Source organism: the organism of the source record quoted next, unplaced genomic scaffold (genome assembly GCF_019419815.1).
Source record: "Pyrus x bretschneideri cultivar Hongxiangsu unplaced genomic scaffold, Pyrus_bretschneideri_v1 Contig2, whole genome shotgun sequence".
Lineage (NCBI taxonomy): Eukaryota > Viridiplantae > Streptophyta > Magnoliopsida > Rosales > Rosaceae > Pyrus > Pyrus x bretschneideri.
Genome location: NW_025999501.1, coordinates 7,438,823 through 7,459,242, shown reverse-complemented (window position 1 = coordinate 7,459,242; position 20,420 = coordinate 7,438,823). Strand labels below are relative to the sequence as shown.

The following is a 20,420-nucleotide window of genomic DNA, read 5'->3' as shown; positions in this document are numbered from 1 at the left end:
ATAAAGATGGATTTTTAAGGAAGCATTATACGAGTATGTATATATAATAATAATCAATTATAATAATCAATTACCTTGTGGTACATCAAAATCAAACTTTTTTCTTAGAAGGAGTGATTCTAGACTCTTGAGTCGTTGTTACCTTTAAGGACAATTGACTCCACACTTGAAACACATGAAATTTCCAATTGTTTAGGTTTTGTGGAAATTTCACATGCCCTTGTTTGTACGGTGGATTGACATCGTCTTCATTGTCGAGGAAGTTAAACCAGGTCGAGCTTGTTTTTGTGGTTTCAGGTTTATATGATTGCTGGGTTTATTTACGCTTGTATAAAAAAATTTCTCTCTCTCACCCTTTTTTTAGTAAATCAAGAAATCACTAGTAAGTTACCATATATACCTTCACTTTGCTGAAACAAGGCACCCAAATTCAAAATTGAAAACAATATTTTTGGACCACAATTGTATCTGGGAAGTGATTCTTTTACACCTCCTTTTTGGTTTCTTAAACACCCTTGTTTGATTCTGGCATTTGATTCTGTTTGACTTATTCAATCCAGTAACCCTAAATAAAGTGGGGTGTAAGAAAGTCACTTTCCTTGTATCTTCTTTGGTAAGAAAGTCACTTTTCTTGTATCTTCTTTGGCAAACTGTTCAAATTCCTGTTTGAAAACGGTATAGTTGTTATATGAATATAGAAGTCCACATCCCGTACAAAATAGAAATAACCAAGATCATACATTATCTCTACTTTGAGATACAATTGAATAGTAGCTAGCGTAGATCAAAGGCCAAGTGCAAATGAAGTACTTCCCAATCAGAAGTATTAGAATATGAATAACCAATCCAAAACCAATTAGCTATGCGTGGAAAGCCCCAAAATCATATACTCTATAAGGCAAGACTTCGATTTTTAAGTGGGAGAACAACACACTTCACATGTGACATCATTTTAAGCTTAACAGGTAGGATGAAAGATCTAATTAGCTATGTATGGGAAGGCCCAAATCATTTACTCTAAAGGGCAAGACTTTAATTTTTTTCAGTGGAAGAACACACTTCACATGTGACATCATTTTAAGCATATATTGCGTAGGATTAGAAATCTAAGACCAATTGACAATGGGTGAAGGGACCAATATCATTTAAACTTAGGTCCTTGGAATAAAAAATCACTAAAAATTTACCATGAAAAGGAGGAGGAGAAGCAGCAGCAGCAGCCAATGACGATGATTATTGTTTTACAAAAATTTGAGGCTTAAACTTAAGGTGAAGCATTGCTTCTTCCAACCAAATGGAAAAAAATCTTGCAAAAGAACTAGAAATTAAAATCACAGTAAAAATCCAATTGAAAAGAAGAAATGGGCCGAGCCCCATGTCGAGAAACTCCATCTCCACCATCATCACACTTGTGTATTACAATCTTACTTTTTAATCGATACCTTACTACCTTGTCCTGGGCAAGACTTTAATTTTTTCGACGTGTAATAAGGTTGAGATTACGCATATTAGATGTGATACTGGAGTCAGCTACACTCACACGTTTTGATGCAACCAACCAATTACGCTATATGGGCTACAAATAAAAATTAGGCATGCTACAGGGCTCAATAATTTTTATTTTGTCAAAGGCGTCCGATCAAGGTCGTCAATGGCATGACGTCTCCCCGAGGTTCCATCCTCAGGCATTGAAGCTATCTCCAACCAAAAATGTTAAGTATAGTTCCATCCAGAACTATAATCCTGCAAAAAATTATTTTTAAATGAATAGTACCAAACTACATTTATATATTATCTCCAATCAAAATGGGCTAAACATAGCCCCTCAATAATTTATTATTGTTAAGTTTGTTCTTTAACTTATTGGTATTGTTACATATTGTTTACGTCTCATGTTGGTATTGTTACATATTTTATTAAATATTTTAATATTATTTGCATGTTAACAACTTAGACATTAAGAGAGGGATGTGTATCAAAAAAAAATATATATTCAGCAACTAGTTGACGTCAGCAAACTGTTGTTGCTAATGTCAGCGAGCTAGAGGTGGCAAGTTGGGCCCCAACAAACGGGCTGATGGGGGGAGGGGGGCTAGAAGTAGCCAACCCAATAGTCAAAAGGTTATCATTAGGCTTGATGGGTTCCACTTGTTTTTGGCCTAACCCTCCATTAAAGTTGGACTTTTTAACAAATCGGGCTAAAGAATGGTCTATAGTCTTTTAGCCATCTCCATTGGAGATGGCCTAAGATCATTTTCGAGCCCAAGGTCATCTCCTCGAGACCAAGAAGTCTACTGTAAGCAACCAAGCTTCGAGAATCTCACACCATAGTAATTGCACCAAGAACGTGTCGTCTGTTAAGAAGAATGACAACATAAGTGCCGAAGAATTAATGCATAGGTGAGCTGTGACATCCCACATCGCCCAGGGGAGTGATCCTTATATGTATATTCTCATCTCTATCTAGGACGAGGCCTTTTGGGAGCTCACTGGCTTCGGGTTTTGTAGGAACTCCGAAGTTAAGCGAGAAGGAGGCGAGAGCACTCCCAGGATGGGTGACCTATCGGGAAGTTCTCGTGTGAGTTCCTAGAAACAAAACCGTGAGGGCGTAGTCGGAGCCCAAAGCGGACAATATCGTGCTACGGTGGTGGAGCGAGCTCGGGAAGTGATCCGCCCCAGGCCGGGATGTGACAATTTGGTATTAAAGCCTAACCTTGGCCGTGGTGTGCCGACGAGGACGTCGGGCCCCTAAGGGGGGTGGATTGTGACATCCCACATCGCCCAGGGGAGTGATCCTTATATGTATATTCCCATCTCTACCTAGCACGAGGCATTTTGGGAGCTCACTGGCTTCAGGTTCCGTAGGAACTCCGAAGTTAAGCGAGAAGGGGGCGAGAACACTCCCAGGATGGGTGACCTATCGGGAAGTTCTCGTGTGAGTTCCTAGAACAAAACCATGAGGGCGTAGTTGGAGCCCAAAGTGGACAATATCGTGCTACGGTGGTAGAGCGGGCCCGGGAAGTAATCCGCTCTAGGCCGGAATGTGACATGAGCTACCTCACATGAAATGCAATTAATGAAAAAGGCAAATGACCGATCTACCCTTAACTTAGCGATAAGATAGAGGAGACTCTCCACTAGGCCCTATAAATAGCAGCAGAGGCCTCTAGGCGCATGACTTTGGTCAAATTCAATCTCTATAATTATCAAACTTTAAGTGATTCTTCAACACAAACCAAATGCTCCTAACACAAACTAAAGCTCTTCCGCTTAAATAATAACTTTCCTCAAAGCTTCGTCCCTTACGATCCATTAGATTTTAAATGTTTATAGCTCTACTATCCTGTAGTATAATTCAGGTTGATGATAATTCCAACTGACCATTCACCTCTTTATGACTCAATGTCTCTTATTCCAACTGACCACTCACCTCTTTAAGACTCAATGTCTCTTACTTGACTCAGTGTCATATCATATCACATGGTTTTTTTTTTTTTTTTTTTTTTGCCAGCATTATTCTGCCTTACAGTGATTGAATCTTTTGCTAATTTACTGTTTCTCTACATTTCTAGCGTGTTTTATTTCAGTTATCTTAGTCATGTAGCCCACACATTTCTTTTCAAGAATCATAGTTATATATGTTTCAGTTTATGGAATGATTAAATACTAGTTTTCTTTATTTCATGCTCTTTATTTACTTTTTTATGCAAGCACAAAACAGTGAAAATCCAAAATCCTAATTCTAGAGGAGTAAAAAAGAACTTAACTAAACTAGTGTCTCATTCACTACTTAATTGATCGGTTAAGAGGTTAAAATCGGTGCAAATCAACAAATCATTATATAGACACTGTACATTGTCAGCATCCGATAATGTCATTGCCTATTTTCATAAGTTTCCTCAAGCCTCTCCATGGCATTGAGATTGAAAAGAGAGAGAGAGAAAAAAAAAAAAAACAAGGGGCAAATCACGTGTTGACATAAGTCAAGCTCTGTCTGATTTTTGAAACTAACAAACACACGAAGATCAATTTGTAGAACAAACTTTGAATCTAGACACTTAGGCAAGAATCAACCTAGTGAATGGTTTAGACGTAGACGTAATTATCTAAACCTAAAGTCTTAAATTAACACTCTAATAACTAAGATAGTGTAAGAACAAATTTAATATATACTAAAACTCAAAACTAATTGATTCACTGTTCATAAGTTCTTTTTCTTCTTCTCTCTTCCTTCTTCCCTCTCGCTGCCCGGTTGCAACTCACCGTTTGAATGAGAAACCCAAAAATCATCAATTTCATCTCCTTCCCCAAATCAACACAACCATACCTTCCATCAATCTTAATCCTCGAACCCAGTTTGGATTCGACATTCCCAACAACTTTCATAAGTTTTCTGGTGGCGGCCGGCCTTGCAACAACATCTATTCGACTCAGGAAAGTCCCAACAACAACATTTGAGTTTTGCATGCTCGAATCTACCCCTAGAATGAGGAGTTCCATAAACCCTGGTAGTGGTGGGTTTTTCAACAAAGATATGAGTTTTCTCTTATCGGTTTCAGGACTTTCCGACCTTTTTTTGATCTCATGAAGGTGATTTTCATACTCTACACCCTCAAATTAGCTTAGGTTATGAATTTGGTGTGCAGTGGTTAAGTTTTAAAGCTAATCGGAATTTCTATGTTGTTAAACCTAATACATTCATGTATAATAAAACATCATTAAACTAACCTTATGAAGACATCTTCCTATCACAGCAAGCATTGCAGTAACAACAAGTAATCTCGAACACTTTGAACTTCGAGGTTGGTCTTCTGCACACTCACCACCACTGTATTACTCAAACCTATGGGGAGTTCTCCAAGTATGTGTATTGGTGGTGTATGCAGGGACCTTCCCTTGGTATTTATATTACTACAACCCTAGCATACATTCCCATATCCATACGCTAGGATTCCTTATTGTACAAGGATACAATTTACCAAATCTCAATCCAAATAGGATAGTATCAAGAGCCCTTATTCTCCAATTATAACCGAGTTATATTCCTTTAATTGGAGTCCAAATTATAGCTTATAACTAAACCCTGATCATACTTACATTCCACATCAATCCTTATTAACTATATTGACTATTAGCAATTGGATTAGAGTCTAACATCCAACATTCTCCCACCAAGTCAATTAGTTAATTCAAGAAAGAACTTTAATGAATCTGCAAGTATGATTCTTTATTGGCCAATGGATTTAGTTAAGCTAATAAGTTTCTTGCATACTTCAGTCAAGTAAAGATTACTTATTCAAAACTATCGGAGATTATGAACTTACATAAGTGTTCATGTGCTCTTATAATCACTGAATAAGACCCTCACTTACATAAAGTAATCAATCACAAACTTGGTACAAAAGTGAGCCACAAAACCATGAGTCGAAAATATCAACTCCATCACTTCCAGGTCCACTTAATAAGCCTTAATTTATGACTGCTTAATCCTTCCTATGAAGCTTTCTAGCTATAAGAATAGCTCATATATATTTTTGTGAAAAACTCAGTACATATGCCAATCAATCTCTTGGCACTACTAATTGCAGCTAATAACCTTTTGTTGCTACATTGTCTCACTGTAGTACATATTAATTGCTTATGATCTTTAAACAACCTTTATTTCCAACAAAAAATAAGAACTAGAACTATTTTGAAACAATGTATGAATTACTGAAGCATCATCCTTTTTATTAAACATTCAATTCAACAAAGTGCAGCAACTAGCTAAACACAAAACCAAACTTACTACTCACTGTCACGATAAAAACTAATATGCATGATTTAACTACATACTATCACTACTCCCACTAGTTCAACAAATTTAGGGTTGCAGTCACTCCCATATTGATTACATGTTTGTGAAAAACTGCATTTGGTAATGCCTTAGTGAGTGGATTAGCAAACATTGCATGAGTGTCAATGTAATCAACCTTGATCTCTCAAGACTTCACTTTCTTCATTGTCAATGCATATTTGGTGTTCAAGTGCTTAGTTCCAGGGGAACTTTTATTATTCTTAGAATAAAAGACAGTAGCTTTATTATCACACCAAATTTAAACAGGCTTTGCAATTGAATTCATGATCTCGAGATTGCTGATGAAATTTCTTAGCCATATAGCCTGTAATGTAGCTTCATAACAAGCCACAAACTCAGGTTGCATGGTGGAAGTGGTAACAGTATCTTGTTTCACACTCTTCCATGACACTGCCCCATTTGCCAACATGAATATATAACCTGATGTTGACTTAAATGAATCGAGGCAGCCTGCAAAGTCTGAGTCACTATAGCCTACTAGTTCGAGTTTTGAATCCCTTTTGTACACTAGCTGGTACTCTTTTGTTCTCTACAAGTACCTCAAAACTTTCTTGGCAGCTAACTGGTGTGCATTGCCATGATTAGACTAAAACCTTCCCAATATGCTAATAGAATGTGCAATATCAAGTCTGGTACATACCTGTGCATACATGAAACTTCCAACAAGAGAAGCATAAGGCTTGCTAGCCATTTCTTTCTTTTCAAAATTTGTCTTAGGACACTGATCCTTACTGAGCTTTTCTCCCTTTATCATGGGAACATTGCTGCCATTCGAGTCTTCCGTATTAAACATTTTAAGTACCTTTTCAATATATGCTCTCTGTGATAAACCAAGCAGTCATCGACTTCGATCTCTTGTGATTTGAATACCAAGAACAAAAGTTGCCTCTCCTATATCCTTCATCTCAAAACATTTAGACAGAAATGTATTGGTGTCACTTAGCAATGATGCATTATTGCAAGCTAGTAATATGTCATCTACGTAAAGAATGATAAAAATAAAACAGTTGCCATTCCTTTTTATGTAAACACACTTATCATTAGGGCTCTCTTCGAAACCATGTGATGAAACAACCTCATCAAACTTTAAATACCACTGTCTCGAGGCTTGTTTCAATCCATAAATGGACTTGTTAAGTTTACAGACCAAATTCTCTCTCCCTTCTTCTATGAAACCCTCTAGTTGCTTCATGTAGATCTTTTCCTCAAGGTTTCCATTTAAGAATGCAGTCTTAACGTCCATTTGATGCAGGAGTAGATCGAAGTGAGCCTCTAGTGCCATGATCACTCTAAAAGAGTCTTTTGTAGAGACTAGAGAGAAGTCACACAAGATAATCAACTCATTCTTGCTAAGTATATCCCTTAACTACAAGTCTAGCCTTATATCTTTTGATATCTCCCTTGAAGTCTCTCTTAGTCTTGTAAATCCACTTGTAGCCTGTTAGTTTGCATCCTTGTGGTACCTCAACCAACTCTCACACATTGTTTTTATTCATGGAATCCAATTCTGATTGCATAGCATCTTGCCAATATGTATTATTGAGACTCTCAACTGCCTTCTTAAAGCTTAATGGATCTTCTTCTTGGCTATTGAACTCAACCTCTTGCAAATACACAAGGAAATCATCTGAGATTGCAGGCTTTCTTGTACGGATAGATCTTCTGGTTTCCATGCACACAAGCTCAATGTTCTCTTCTTGAATAGTTGGTGTGTTGTTCAACTGCACAGGTTCTTCTGCAATCATTCATCTTGTTGAATAGCTTGTGTTGGTTCTGTGACTCGGTCATTTTGCACTGGAATTGGTACAACAACTTCATCTGTCACAGCATCACCTAAGTTTTCTTCTTGCATTGCTATGGTCTCTTCATTCCTATCAAGATTCTCCTCCCACTCATCATCATTAGCTTCTTCAATGAACTTGGCTTTCCCAATTTCAATGAATCTTGAAGTATGATTGGGGCAATAAAAACTGTAACCCTTGGTTCTTTCTGGATATCCTACAAATAAGCATGTGATTGTTCTAGGGTCCAGCTTCTTATCCATTGGATTGTATGTTCTTGCTTCGACAATACATCCCCAAATTCTCAAATGATTTAGCACTGGCTTTCTGTCAGTCCACAACTCGAATGGTGTCTTGGGGATAGACTTGCTAGAGACCTTATTTAGCAAGTAGTTGGCAGTTTTGATTGCTTTACCCTAAAGAAAGGTAAGCAGTTTTGAATTACTCATCATGCTTCTCACCATCTCGATCAAGGTTCTATTTCTTCTTTCACTAACTCCATTTGCTTAGAGGTGCCTGGATTGGTGTATTGAGCAACAATTACATGCTCTTGCAAAAACAATGTAAAAAAAAAAACAGGTTGTCTTCCAGATACACTGAACTTTCCATAATACTTTCCACCCCTATTAGACCTTACTACCTTGATTTTGCAATTTAATTGATTCTCCATTTCTACCTTATAAAGTTTGAAAGCAGCAAAGGCACTAGACTTCTCAGCCAACAAGTACACATACCTAAGCCTAGAAAAGTCATTTTTAAATGTAATGAAATACTTAAAGCCATCATGTGTTTGTGTTGGAAAAGGTTCACAGATGTATGTGTGGATCAGTTCTAGCAACTTTGTACTTCTAGTTGAACCTTTCTTCTTCTTGTTTATCAATTTTTCCTTAATGCAGTTAGTACAAATTTCAAAATCACCATAGTTCAATGATGGCATAATTTGTTCCCTAGTTAATCTTTGCATTCTTTCTTTTGAAATGTGCCATAACTTGGATGAGGTGTCATTTGTCAATGTTCGTTTGTGCCTTATTATTGTGTTACACTTATTGGCATATTGCAGTTAAGCTTGAACATGTCACCAACCAATACTCCATCACCAATTAAGTTGGAACTTCGAAATATTGAAAAACCGATCTCATTAATATCAAACTTGAACTTTGATTTAACAAGCCTACTAACTGAGACTAAGTTCCTTCTCATGGAAGGTATATAGGCAACATCAACCAAATCTAGCAAAAAGTCAGAAAATAACTTAAGCCTAACTACTCCAACGAACTCCACTGCAACTCTAGCTCCAGTGCCCACGAACACTGACACCTCATCTTTGTTTGGCACCCTTTTACTAATGTACCCCTGCATACAGTTTGTTACATGAATTGTAGCACCAGTATCAAGCCACCAAGTATCACAAGATATCTCAACCAAATTCGATTCAAAACAAACTAAAATTTGAGGCACCATACCTTTGCATAAGTAATTATATGACATGAAAGCCATCCACCTTTGTTTGGCAATTAACTTTCACAGCTCATGCATCTTATATGCCATCACTGAGCTATCAGTAACCTAACGAATGTCGATTAGTCATACCTTTATTTGGGGATATAACCTCATTGTTATGGCTACTGATACAAGATGATCAATTTAAACCTTCAATTTTTAGCAGTTCTTGAATGCTTGGAACAAACTTGTTGTGTTTCAAACATTCAATTACATCTCAAAAACATTGATCTTGATATAACTTTCAGCATGTTATGAACCTTAAAACCTTCGATTATCAAACATGCTTAACAATCAGGACTTCTACAACAAACAATCTCTTAGTTTTAATAGGCCAAAGACAGTTCTTTACATCAGTCATGCATGGTAGACAGTTTAGCGTTTCTGTGGATGTAAACACAACATTCATGGCTTGTTGTTTGCAGTTCTTTTATGCATATTACTTAGTCCTATATTTAGTCAAGATTATTATAGATATGCAAGGAAAGTATCTCAAGACTGCATACATGCAAGTATTAATCATAGCAGCGGAAAAGAAAATAGAATCGAAATTTAAAGAAACATCAGTTCATTCATATTGCATGCATGATATCATGTACATCAGTTCTTTATGGATTTTAATTACATAAACGTTGACTCTAATACCAACTATTAAACCTAATACGTTCATGTATAATAAAACACCATTAAACTAACCTTGTGAAGACATCTTCCTAGCACATCAAGCACTGCAGTAGCAACAAGCAATCTCAAACACTTTGAACTTCAAGGGTTGGTCTTCTGCACACTCACCACCACTGTATTACTCGAACCTATGGGGAGTTCTCCAAGTATGTGTATCGGTGGTGTATGTAGGGACCTTCCCTTGGTATTTATATTACTACAACCCTAGCATACATTCCCATATCCATACGCTAGGATTCCTTATTGTACAAGGATACAATTTACCAAATCTCAATCCAAATAGGATAGTATCAAGAGCCCTTATTCTCCAATTATAACCGGGTTATATTCCTTTACTTGGAGTCCAAGTTATAGCTTACAACTAAACCCTAATCATACTTACATTCCACATTAATCCTTATTAACTATATTGACATATTAGCCGTTGGATTAGAGTCTCTAACATCCAACATATGTTTTCCGGCAATTAGTACTCCCTGTGTATGGTATAAGTTGTTTTTCTTTTCCGGCAATTTAGCATGGGAGTCTGATTGCCGCATTGCATGGATATGTGCATTTCTTGAGTTTTTTTTGTTTTGTGTGTTGGATTAGTTGTTGTTGTTGTTATATTTAGGAATTTGAATCTGTTCATGGTTATTGTTTTCGTATTATTATAGCATGATGCATGAATTGTGGTTTTGTGAAATTTTCTGAATAGGTTGTTCTGCTGCTGGGTTGTGAGTATCAATTCATTGGGGATTCTGAATCAATTAACTAAGGGAAGAAGAAGTAAAAAGGCTAGGGAGCTGTTGAGATGGTTCTCTTCTCTCTTTTTAAAATTTTAATGATGTATTCTGGTGGTATTCCTCTTCACTTGAGAGTGAGAGGTATTAGGTTCGAATCTTGTGGATGGCAAATTCGATACCAAATTAGGCTGCTCATTGTGTGACTTAGCTAAACTCCCTCTTGCCTTAGTGTAAAAATATTGATGTACTCAAAAAAAAAAAAAATTAATGTATCTGATTTTATTTTGGCGGGTTGAATACAAATTCTACATGGGTCATGAGAAGGTAATTTCTCATGAGCGGTTTGGAAATGATAATTTGTTCAGAAACTTTTTTTTTATTCTGGTTGAACAAAATAGCAAATTTCATGAGGTTTTCAATAGGACTGTTTACCAACACTTTTGCATGTAAATAGTATGTACATGCACATTAAGTAATTGTACTTTTTCAATCCTGCAACATCGCGCGGGTAATGGTTGCTAGTATATACCTATATGATTAAAAAAAATGTTAATTTTTATCTGAAATTGTTTATGGGTTTTTAAACAAAATGGTCCCTGAGATTGATATACATCCTCATTTTGGTCCTTGATAATCAAAATCGATATAAGTGGTTCCTGAGTTTGTCCACTATACATCATTTTGGTCATTCCATGAAAAATCTATCAATATCCTCATTAAATTGTTATGTGTCACTTGACCATTTTTTAAGGGTATTTTTATCAAACCAACTCCTCCACTTAACTAGGATATTAACAGATTTTTCACGGAATTATGGTGAACAAATTTAGGGATTACTTTTATCGATTTTCCTTATCAGGGACCAAAGTAAAGATTTATGCTAATTTCAGAGACCGTTTACCTAAAAAGTCTGTGTATATTTAAACCTCCTTTATTAAAGCATATATAGGCAAAAAGAATGTTTATGGATAACAAACGAATGGGCAAAAAGAAAAAAAATAACAAAAATGAAAAAGAGACGTACGATACAATGGTTAAGCTTGCATCCCCTGGCTATTAATTAAGTCGGGAATTATAAAAAGCAGCATTATCCCACTAAAACATGATAGCCCCGAATGAAGGACATCGTTGGCAAGCTCATCATCAGACATAACATGCATTGCCCTTCTTGTCTGTATGAGAAACTCTGGAGCTGATGAGGCTTATTAGGTCACGACAATGTCTCCACTGAGAACGCAGAGACCAACGAGCAGAAAGGGGTTTAGAGAAAAGAAATACGACCAACTTAGGATCTGTTTCCAACCATAACGTGACCAACCCTTCTCCCAAGCTGTGATTATAGCAAAGATGCAGGCTACAAGCTTTGCCCTATGTGTAAAGGAGATTCCGACAGGCTCACAAAAAGCGCTGATCATAACTCGACCAGCATGGCCTCGAAATAGACCATCAGATCCAGCTGCTTGCCCCAGAAAGACTTTTCTTGATCCATTTGCATTGGCCTTGACACATCTACATATTCAAAAACTTATTAGATGCCATTCAAGGATGAAAACTTGAGACATTTCAATTCATCTTGAAATGCATTATTTGTTAGTAATGAAACACATGATCACGATTCAAGTCATCAGAATCTAAACCACAAATTCATGCCAGTATAAATCTATCCAACAGTGTCAATAAGAAACACGAAAGAAAATTAGTATCGTTATATCCATACAAAATGATCACTATTAATCAAATTAGACAATCGTTGAAAAGAATTCACCGTCCAAACGGTTGCAAAGTAACCTAGCTAGGTAGCTTCAATTTGCTAGCATGGCATGATAACCCACGGAAATTCAAGAAAGACAACTAAATAAAACGACTAGGAATTGTAATTAGCAACTCCAAAATAGTCAAGATGCAATACTCTCCTCCGTCTCGTCTTTTTTCATTAGTGCAAGTGCAAAATGACATTTTTGAAGTGTCAATAAGAGCATAATTAAAACAAAACATTGAGTAGCTAGCAAACACAAATGAAAGTGGTAATATTTGTGACTTTTGGCCAAAAATGCCATTAGGTGTTGGGAGCTCATGAGCTACACAGATGAAAGTGACAATGTTTGTGAGTGTTAACTGTGTGCATGCCTGATCGCTGGCGCTCGCACTCCCAAGTTGCACGACCGTGTTCTCACAGCATTGATATTGAGACACTTCCCAGCTAATCCAGTAGTTGAACTAACAGCATCAAATATTTGTTCAGCATCACCATGATGATGACAACCATCAACACTGGTACCATCACTATCGCAGTCATCGTCATAATCGTAATCGTAATCGTAATCATAAGCTTCATTGTCACCATCATAAGCAGCCAGATCGTCATCGTAGAATACATGATCCTCGGACTCACTACAGTACCCATCATGATCATCCACCTCCTCATCCTCATGCTCATCATTGCAACAAACGATTGGCGGAACCAAAGCCTGGCCATCAAGAGGGACAAGCTGCAATCTAAGACGGCCATTGGATCTGTGGGCCCTGAAGTACTCATGGTGCCTAACCTTCTCCTCCGTCAAAATCAACCGTCCATCGGTGGTGTAGTGCCTCTTCAAAACCCAAGGCATGTGAGAAGTCAGATTCTCCGTACGCGCCAGCAACGAAATTGGAGGTGGAAGTTCCTCATAAGTTCTCTTCTTCTCCTCCTGCGCCCAACATAACATTTCTTTTCTCTGAGTATAACAATCATGATGACGGTGACCAAAACTCAACTCATCGTCGCTTAGAACGTCGACACAGGACTCCATGCCAATGTAGTCCCCATACATTAATAGTGAGGTGGAGGAGGAGGAGGCCGGGGAAAATAAGTCGGAGACCATGGTATCAATGGAGGTGGAGGAGCAGCTTCTACTAAGAGAAGGGTTTTGTTGGGGTTCAAAAGTAGTGGGGGGCTTGAGGCTCAATTCAAGAGGAGGATAGGAATATTGGATTTCGGATTGGGATTGGCATGGATTAGAATACATGGGACTATTAGTGATCCGCCTTGTATTGGGGATCTACATATTGTAATACTGTGAGAATACATACAAGTGTATTTTCAAGATAGGTATGGACTGTTTTATGTTGGAAGTCTGGCCTGGTTTGGAAATTACAAGGGCCAGCTACGTAAAAATCTCTGACTTCAAGGGTAACTGGCTCTATTCAGGAATCAGCCGAATCACCTGGAAATTTAAAAACAAAAAATCATTAAAACAAAGTTAATATATGTTTAATTGTAACATAAATCGACTTCCTTTTTGTACTTCATTTGCGCTATAGAGAAAAGGCATCCAATACTTCAACTTAGTTATTATAGTTAAAGGTTGGGGAATAGTGGAGTACGCAAGATGACTATGATTTCTACCAAATGAACAAGAAATAATGTTGCCCAATTAGGGTTCGTTTGGAAGTGTTTTAGTTATTTTAAAAGTACTTCTAAATAAGCTCTTAATTTTTAGAGTGTCAATTGACATTATTACATTATTTTATATATATATATATATATATATATATATATTAAAAAAAGATATTATTATTAAGAAATTAATGTAGAATAATGTTGTATATGATAATGTTAATCTAGATTAGATATTCAGATTCAAAGAAACTATAAACATAAAACTGGAATTAAAACTGTAAACTTAAAACAGGAATTCAAATTCATGTAAGTATATCTATATGGGACCAACATAGTTATATAACACATCAGATTGTTGTGTGGAGTAGACACATCCTACAGCGTTGTTTGCTAGACTGCACCACGCGTTGTTTTCATGTCATGCATGCATGGATCCAATGATTTTTGTTATCCCTGTCACTGTCAATATTCTAGTGCATCTTTGATTTGATTCGACCACGTAACGGTCATCACGATCAACGGTGTAAAGTAAATGACTTGTATGTTACTATTTTTGGTTAAACTAAACTAATTTAGTAATTTTGACAAAAACAAAAGTAATAACCAGCTGGGTAAAGAACAAAAGCAAAAGACTACGCGTCCGAAAAACTCGAGAGTCGAAAAGTGAAGTGAACAGATCAGCATGCAAACATTGGAACGTAGAAACTCAAACCCCGACAATCCGATGGTCAAAACCCTGTTTTTAGATTTGATTGCTTCAGTTAATCTTTGTGTAAAATTAATTAATATCATATAATTCATGCGAAAAATCTGATTTTATTTTTATTGCTTCAATTAATCTTTGAGAAGGTGAAGATTATTTCCTCAACTGGTCAAAGATGAACAAGGATTAATATTTGAGTAAGTATAGAAAAGGAACTAATACCAATTGGTGAATGATATCATGTGTGTGTGTGTGTGTGTGTGTGTGTGTGTTATACATATTCGTCTAATTAAGTACCTAAAATGAAATGTTGTGAACATGAAGATGAAACCTCAAGCTAGAACAACCCATATGCCGAATAGAATGAAATCGCTACCAGATTAGGTTAGGTTATGCGCTCGATTTCATATATAATATATTAATTAAGATATAAATTAAAGCAAATGGACTTACAGGAGGAGAAGAAGGGATGATTGAGGTGTAGGGCTTGTTCTTTCTGGAATCACAAACACACAAGGAGCAGGTGGTGGAGGAGAAGACGACGACTGTAGGAGCAACACAGCTCATGATCATTATTCCAAAGAGAGGCACCGTCACCGATCGAGAGAGAGAGAGAGAGAGAGACAGAGATTGTAATATTGTGTGTTTGCCTAACAGTTAATTGAATTTGGTAGTTAACATATCTTCTGCTTTTTATTTCACGTAGCAAATGTTTTCTCTTTTTGGTTTTGTTTGCTTCTTCAATGTCTCGTTGCAGAACGAACGTACGTATATGATGGTTGGTCAACATGCTAATTTTAGAGGCGGGGTCTTAGGGATTAGTGTGAAAACCGAGTACGACTCGGCGCATTGCTTTGCTGGAGATATCTGGACAATTCCCATTGCCTTGCTGGAGATATCCGAACAATTTGGGTGTTTAATCTATATTTACATAGGAACAAGATAAAAAGAGTAGAGTTTTCATGATCTCAAAATTGCCCTTCTTCTATTAGAATTTCAAAAGAAAAAATAAATTCATAAAAAATAATAAAACCGCTTACTAATGAGAATGTGGATGGTTTGTACACGTGTGGTAAGAGACTAGTTTTCATAAATTTGAAAGTTAGTTAATCAAGGAATTAAAGTTTCAAGCATCATTGTAATTTATCTGTCACTTGCCAAATCTGACCTGCTATAAAGATAAACACAACCATAATAATAATCAAACGTGGATTGATCTTCTTCATATGAAAGGTAAGTACTACTCACTACTTGTATACATTTACGGGATTCGGGATTATATGACATGTTTTTTAGTAAATATATTATTTTAGGAAAGACTTCAAAAAACATATATTGGGCAAGGCCTATACTTACCATCTAAATATTCCACATTTAGCATACCGTCTTATGTGGCAGCCTAGTTGTGTCTAGGTGAATTTTAGTTTTTTTTTTTCCTTCTAAAAAAAATCTATGAAACGCAACAATATTACTCATTTCACCTCCCCCGTTCTATAGCCCCCATCCCTCCACTGATCTGGTTTTGGAGATCAAAATATATAATTAAGATGAAGGTCAAAGCCAGAAACTTCGAAATATATGGGACTTTCAAAACAGATTCTGCAGTCGCAAACCAAAATAAAGAAAAATTAGAAAAGAGGTTGTCATTATGGCAACCAATTTGAGACGAACCAAGTAGAAGAGAAGAGCCAAATAATGTGTCCAATCTTCTTCATTCTCTTTCTTTTCATGTTTCTAGTAGTGTCACTCTCGTGCTTTATCGATGAGTACGATGAGTTATCCCTTCATGGATTTCAATTTCTTGAAAGATTACCACTAACGCATGCGAGGCATTTGTATTACGTGATTCAAATGCTTGTTTTAGTTGTAGTTCTTTTTTGGTGGTGTGTTCTTAAACAAAAATTTCAATATGCCTAGAATACAGGACGGTAGATCATGTGTTATTATACAAGTAGACAAAAAAAAAATTTCAAGTGTTCTATTTGTATAATGATACATGATGTATTGGAGTGAGTCAATATTTAAGAAAAAGGAATGTAAATATTAGAGTCATGTTTTAGGAATGATATATTTGTGTCCTTTGTTGTTTCATTATGTAACAAGGATTGTATGTACTTATATTGAGAATTATGGAATACATGGAAATTAAGGCGTAAAATTCTATTTGACATCAAGAGCTAGTTTTCGATCCAAAACCCTAATCAAAAACTGTGTGCTGCTGCGACTGTAATCAAGTCCAACACTGTAAACGTGTTGCTACAATCCTTGCCGTGAGTATTGTAATTGTACCGTGTCTTGTTTTCCATGAGTAGTATCGTGTTTCGTGCTTTGCTGCTTGCTGTGACCATTTGCCTGTGTAAGAGGGCTGTTTTCCAAAAACGAGGGAAATAAAAAGATTTGATAAAAGGAAAAAGGGATTGACTGCTAGAATTGCAACGTGAATCCATTTTTTCTTCTGTCTTGTAAGTGTCTCTGCTTGTGTTTTATTTGCAGCATACAATTGTTGTGGTTTTGCAATTGTCACCGTAAGTGTGGGGTTTTTTTTTTTTTTTTTTTTTTCCGCTGCTGCCTTGGATTGCAGCGTGAGGTACTGTGTAAGGAGTGGTTAATTATTGTGCAAGAGGATTGCAGATCTGTTTGGTACTGCAATTTTTCGTGTATTGGTGCAACTGCTGTATATCTTCAATTACTGTGCTTGAGCAATTGTAGGAGTAACTCTGCTACAAGGTCTCCGTGTGTGCTGTAGTCTTGGGTATTGGTGTGCTTGTAGTGTATTATTGTTTCAACTTTCATGTGTTATAACAATGACAAATACAGGTTGGATTTTGGACTCTGGTGCAACAGATCATATGATCTTTGATAAAAAAAATTTACTTGTGTGACAACGACTCCTCGAAAGTGTATAGCAACCGTGAATGGCACCACTGCACAAGTTATTGGGGCCGGTACTGTGGACCTTACACCGGCCCTCTCCCTTCGTAATTGCTTGCTTGTTCCGTCGTTGTCTCATAATTTGTTATCTATTCCCCAAATTACTGAGCAATTAGATTGTGTTGTACTTATGTATCCACTCTTTTGTTTACTCCAGGATATTCAAACCAAGGAGATAATTGGGCGTGGCACTAAGATAGTTCGATCATCTCGTACCAATAATTTACAAGAAGTTTGGTTATTGCATTGTTGGTTAGGACATGCCTCATTTGGTTATTTACGGCGCATGTTGCCTAGTTTATTTCATGAAATAAAAGAATCAGACTTACATTGTGAAGTATGTATTCTCGCGAAGAGTCATCGCACTTCGTTTCCTCCTAGTATGAATAAAAGATTGTTTCCATTTGATCTTGTGCACTCTGATGTTTGGGGTGCCTCTCTTATTAGTACTCTTTCCGGAATCAAATGGTTTGTTACCTTTGTTGATGATTGCACCCGTATGACTTGGATATATGTGATGAAAAATACAAGTGATGTCAGTATGGTGCTTCGATCTTTCTCTCATATGGTTACAATACAGTATTCCTCCGTTATTAAAGTTATCCACTCTAATAATGGAGGTGAACATATGAGTTCCAAATTGTCTAGTTTTCTTCGGGATCAAGGAATTCTCCATGAAATTACTTGTCCCTATACTCCGCAACAAAGTGGGGTTGTTGAATCGTTATTTCTTGGAAACTGCTCATGCCTTGCTTATTGGTGCGTCCGTGCCTAAATGGTTTTGGCCTGAAACTGTTACCTATGATGTGTATGTGATTAACCGTATGCCATCTCGGGTTGTAGAATTCCCTACACCTCTTCAAGTATTGACGGAACATGTTCCTATAGTATCCACCAATGCTCTTACTCCCACCAATACTCTTACTCCTCATGTGTTTGGATGTATAGCATATGTTCATATTCATAAGATTCATCGTAGCAAGTTGGATCCAAGTGCCCTTCGGTGTGTTTTTGTTGGGTTTGCCCCCCAACAAAAAGGGTATAAGTGCTATCACCTTGAAACTCGACATATGTATGTGACTATGGATGTTACTTTTTCTAAATCATAGTATTTTTATTCTTTAATCCCCTCACCTTCAGATCACCAAGGGGAGAACACTAGTTGTGATCAGGGTGATCTTAGGTGATTAGAAGTACCAAATGATGTGATATGTAGTTCAGGGGGAGCATGTGTTGACGACAATGATGAAAATGGGACACCAATCTCTTGGCAAGAAACTGCCAAGAGTGATACGGGCCTTCAGATGTTGCCGAGATAGGTGTAGACCATCGACAAGGTCCTGCCAAGGAAGCTACAACAGTCTGGCAGCTAGATGCTGCCAAACCAAGTACATCAAGGGAAGAAATGCTACCTGTCGAACCCACATCACCCTCTCTCTCTCTCTAGCTCGATAGTGCCATCCAATGTGTCTTCTCTGAATATCCTTGAGGTAAGTACTATAGATGCTCATGTAACTAATCCAAATAATGGTGTAAGTACATATAAGTTGCCACCAAGGCAAAATCGTGGTGTTCCTCCTGACAGGTTTTCTCCCGAAGGAAAAGTAAAGTATCCAATAGCAAATTATGTGTCATGCAGGAACCTTGCGCTTGAACACCAAGCATGGGTGAATAATGTGGAAGCAATCCAAGTACCAATCCGAGTTAGGAAGGCCTTGAAAGATCCTAAATGGGTTGCTGCAATGGATGAAGAGATGATGGCACTACACAAGAATGATACATGGGAAGTAATGGAACTACCGAAAGGAAAAAGCCCGGTTGGGTGTAGATAGGTCTTTACAATTAAATATAAGGCCAACGGATCAATAGACAAGTATAAAGTAAGGTTAGTAGCAAAAGGTGACACTTAAACGGGTGTTACGTATGGTGTTGATTACCAGGAAACTTTTTCCCCAATAGCCAAGATGAATATGGTACATGTTCTTATTTCATTAGCTGCAAATTTGAATTGGCCACTGAAACAGTTTGATATAAAAATGCTTTCCTTCATGGGCATTTGGAAGAAGAACTATATATGGATTTTCCTTCGGGATATAATGCCGAAGGGAAAACCAGAGTGTGTAGGTTACAAAAGTGGCTTTATGGGTTTAAGCAATTGCCTCATGCATGGTTTGATAGATTTACTCAAGTCATGAGAAGAATGGATATTACCATAGTCATTCCAACCACACGTTGTTTGTAAAACGGAGAAATGGCAAAGTGACAACTTTAATTATCTATGAGGATGACATGATAATCACAGGTGATGATTATAAAGAGAAGGTGAAATTGGACGAGAGTCTTGCCGCTGAATTTAAGATGAAAAATTTGGGAGATTCAAAATATTTCCTTGGAGTATAAGTGGCTCGTTCGTCTAAAGGTATTTTCTTGTCTCAACGTAAATATGTTCTGGATTTATTGAAGGAGACAGGTATGCTTGGATGTAAACCCGTGGACACTACTATTGTTGAGAAGCATTATTTAGGGATTTATCCAGATCAAAAACCAGTTGACAAGGGCAGATATCAGAAACTGGTAGGGAGACAAATTTATTTGTCCCACACTTGTCCAGATATTGCCTATGCAGTGAGTGTGGTGAGTCAATTTATGCACTCACCAAGTGTGGATCACATGACTGCAGTTATGCGAATTTTGACGTATTTGAAGTCTGCTCCAAGGAAGGGAATTTTGTATGAACATCATGGCCATATAAGGATTGAGGGATTTACTGATGCCGATTGGGCAGGAGATGTGACTGATAGGCATTCTATGTCCGGGTATTTTACATTTGTTGGAGGTAATTTGGTTACTTGGTGAAGTA

General features: G+C 37.1%; 2 protein-coding genes across 2 annotated transcripts; both read right to left on the bottom strand.

The window, feature by feature from the left end:
- Window positions 1-6,095: 6,095 nt before the first annotated feature.
- On the bottom strand, window positions 6,096-6,650 carry LOC125476809 (secreted RxLR effector protein 161-like). Its single transcript, XM_048583363.1, has 2 exons — window positions 6,498-6,650; window positions 6,096-6,386 (listed from the first exon to the last, which is right to left on the bottom strand). The coding sequence occupies exons 1-2, from the start codon at window positions 6,648-6,650 to the stop codon at window positions 6,096-6,098; spliced, it is 444 nt and encodes a 147-aa protein (XP_048439320.1).
- Window positions 6,651-12,579: 5,929 nt separating this feature from the next.
- LOC125476614 lies at window positions 12,580-15,464 on the bottom strand. Its single transcript, XM_048582898.1, has 2 exons — window positions 15,083-15,464; window positions 12,580-13,750 (listed from the first exon to the last, which is right to left on the bottom strand). The coding sequence occupies exon 2, from the start codon at window positions 13,550-13,552 to the stop codon at window positions 12,659-12,661; it is 894 nt and encodes a 297-aa protein (XP_048438855.1). The 5' UTR covers window positions 13,553-13,750; window positions 15,083-15,464; the 3' UTR covers window positions 12,580-12,658.
- Between the last annotated feature and the right edge of the window lie 4,956 nt (window positions 15,465-20,420).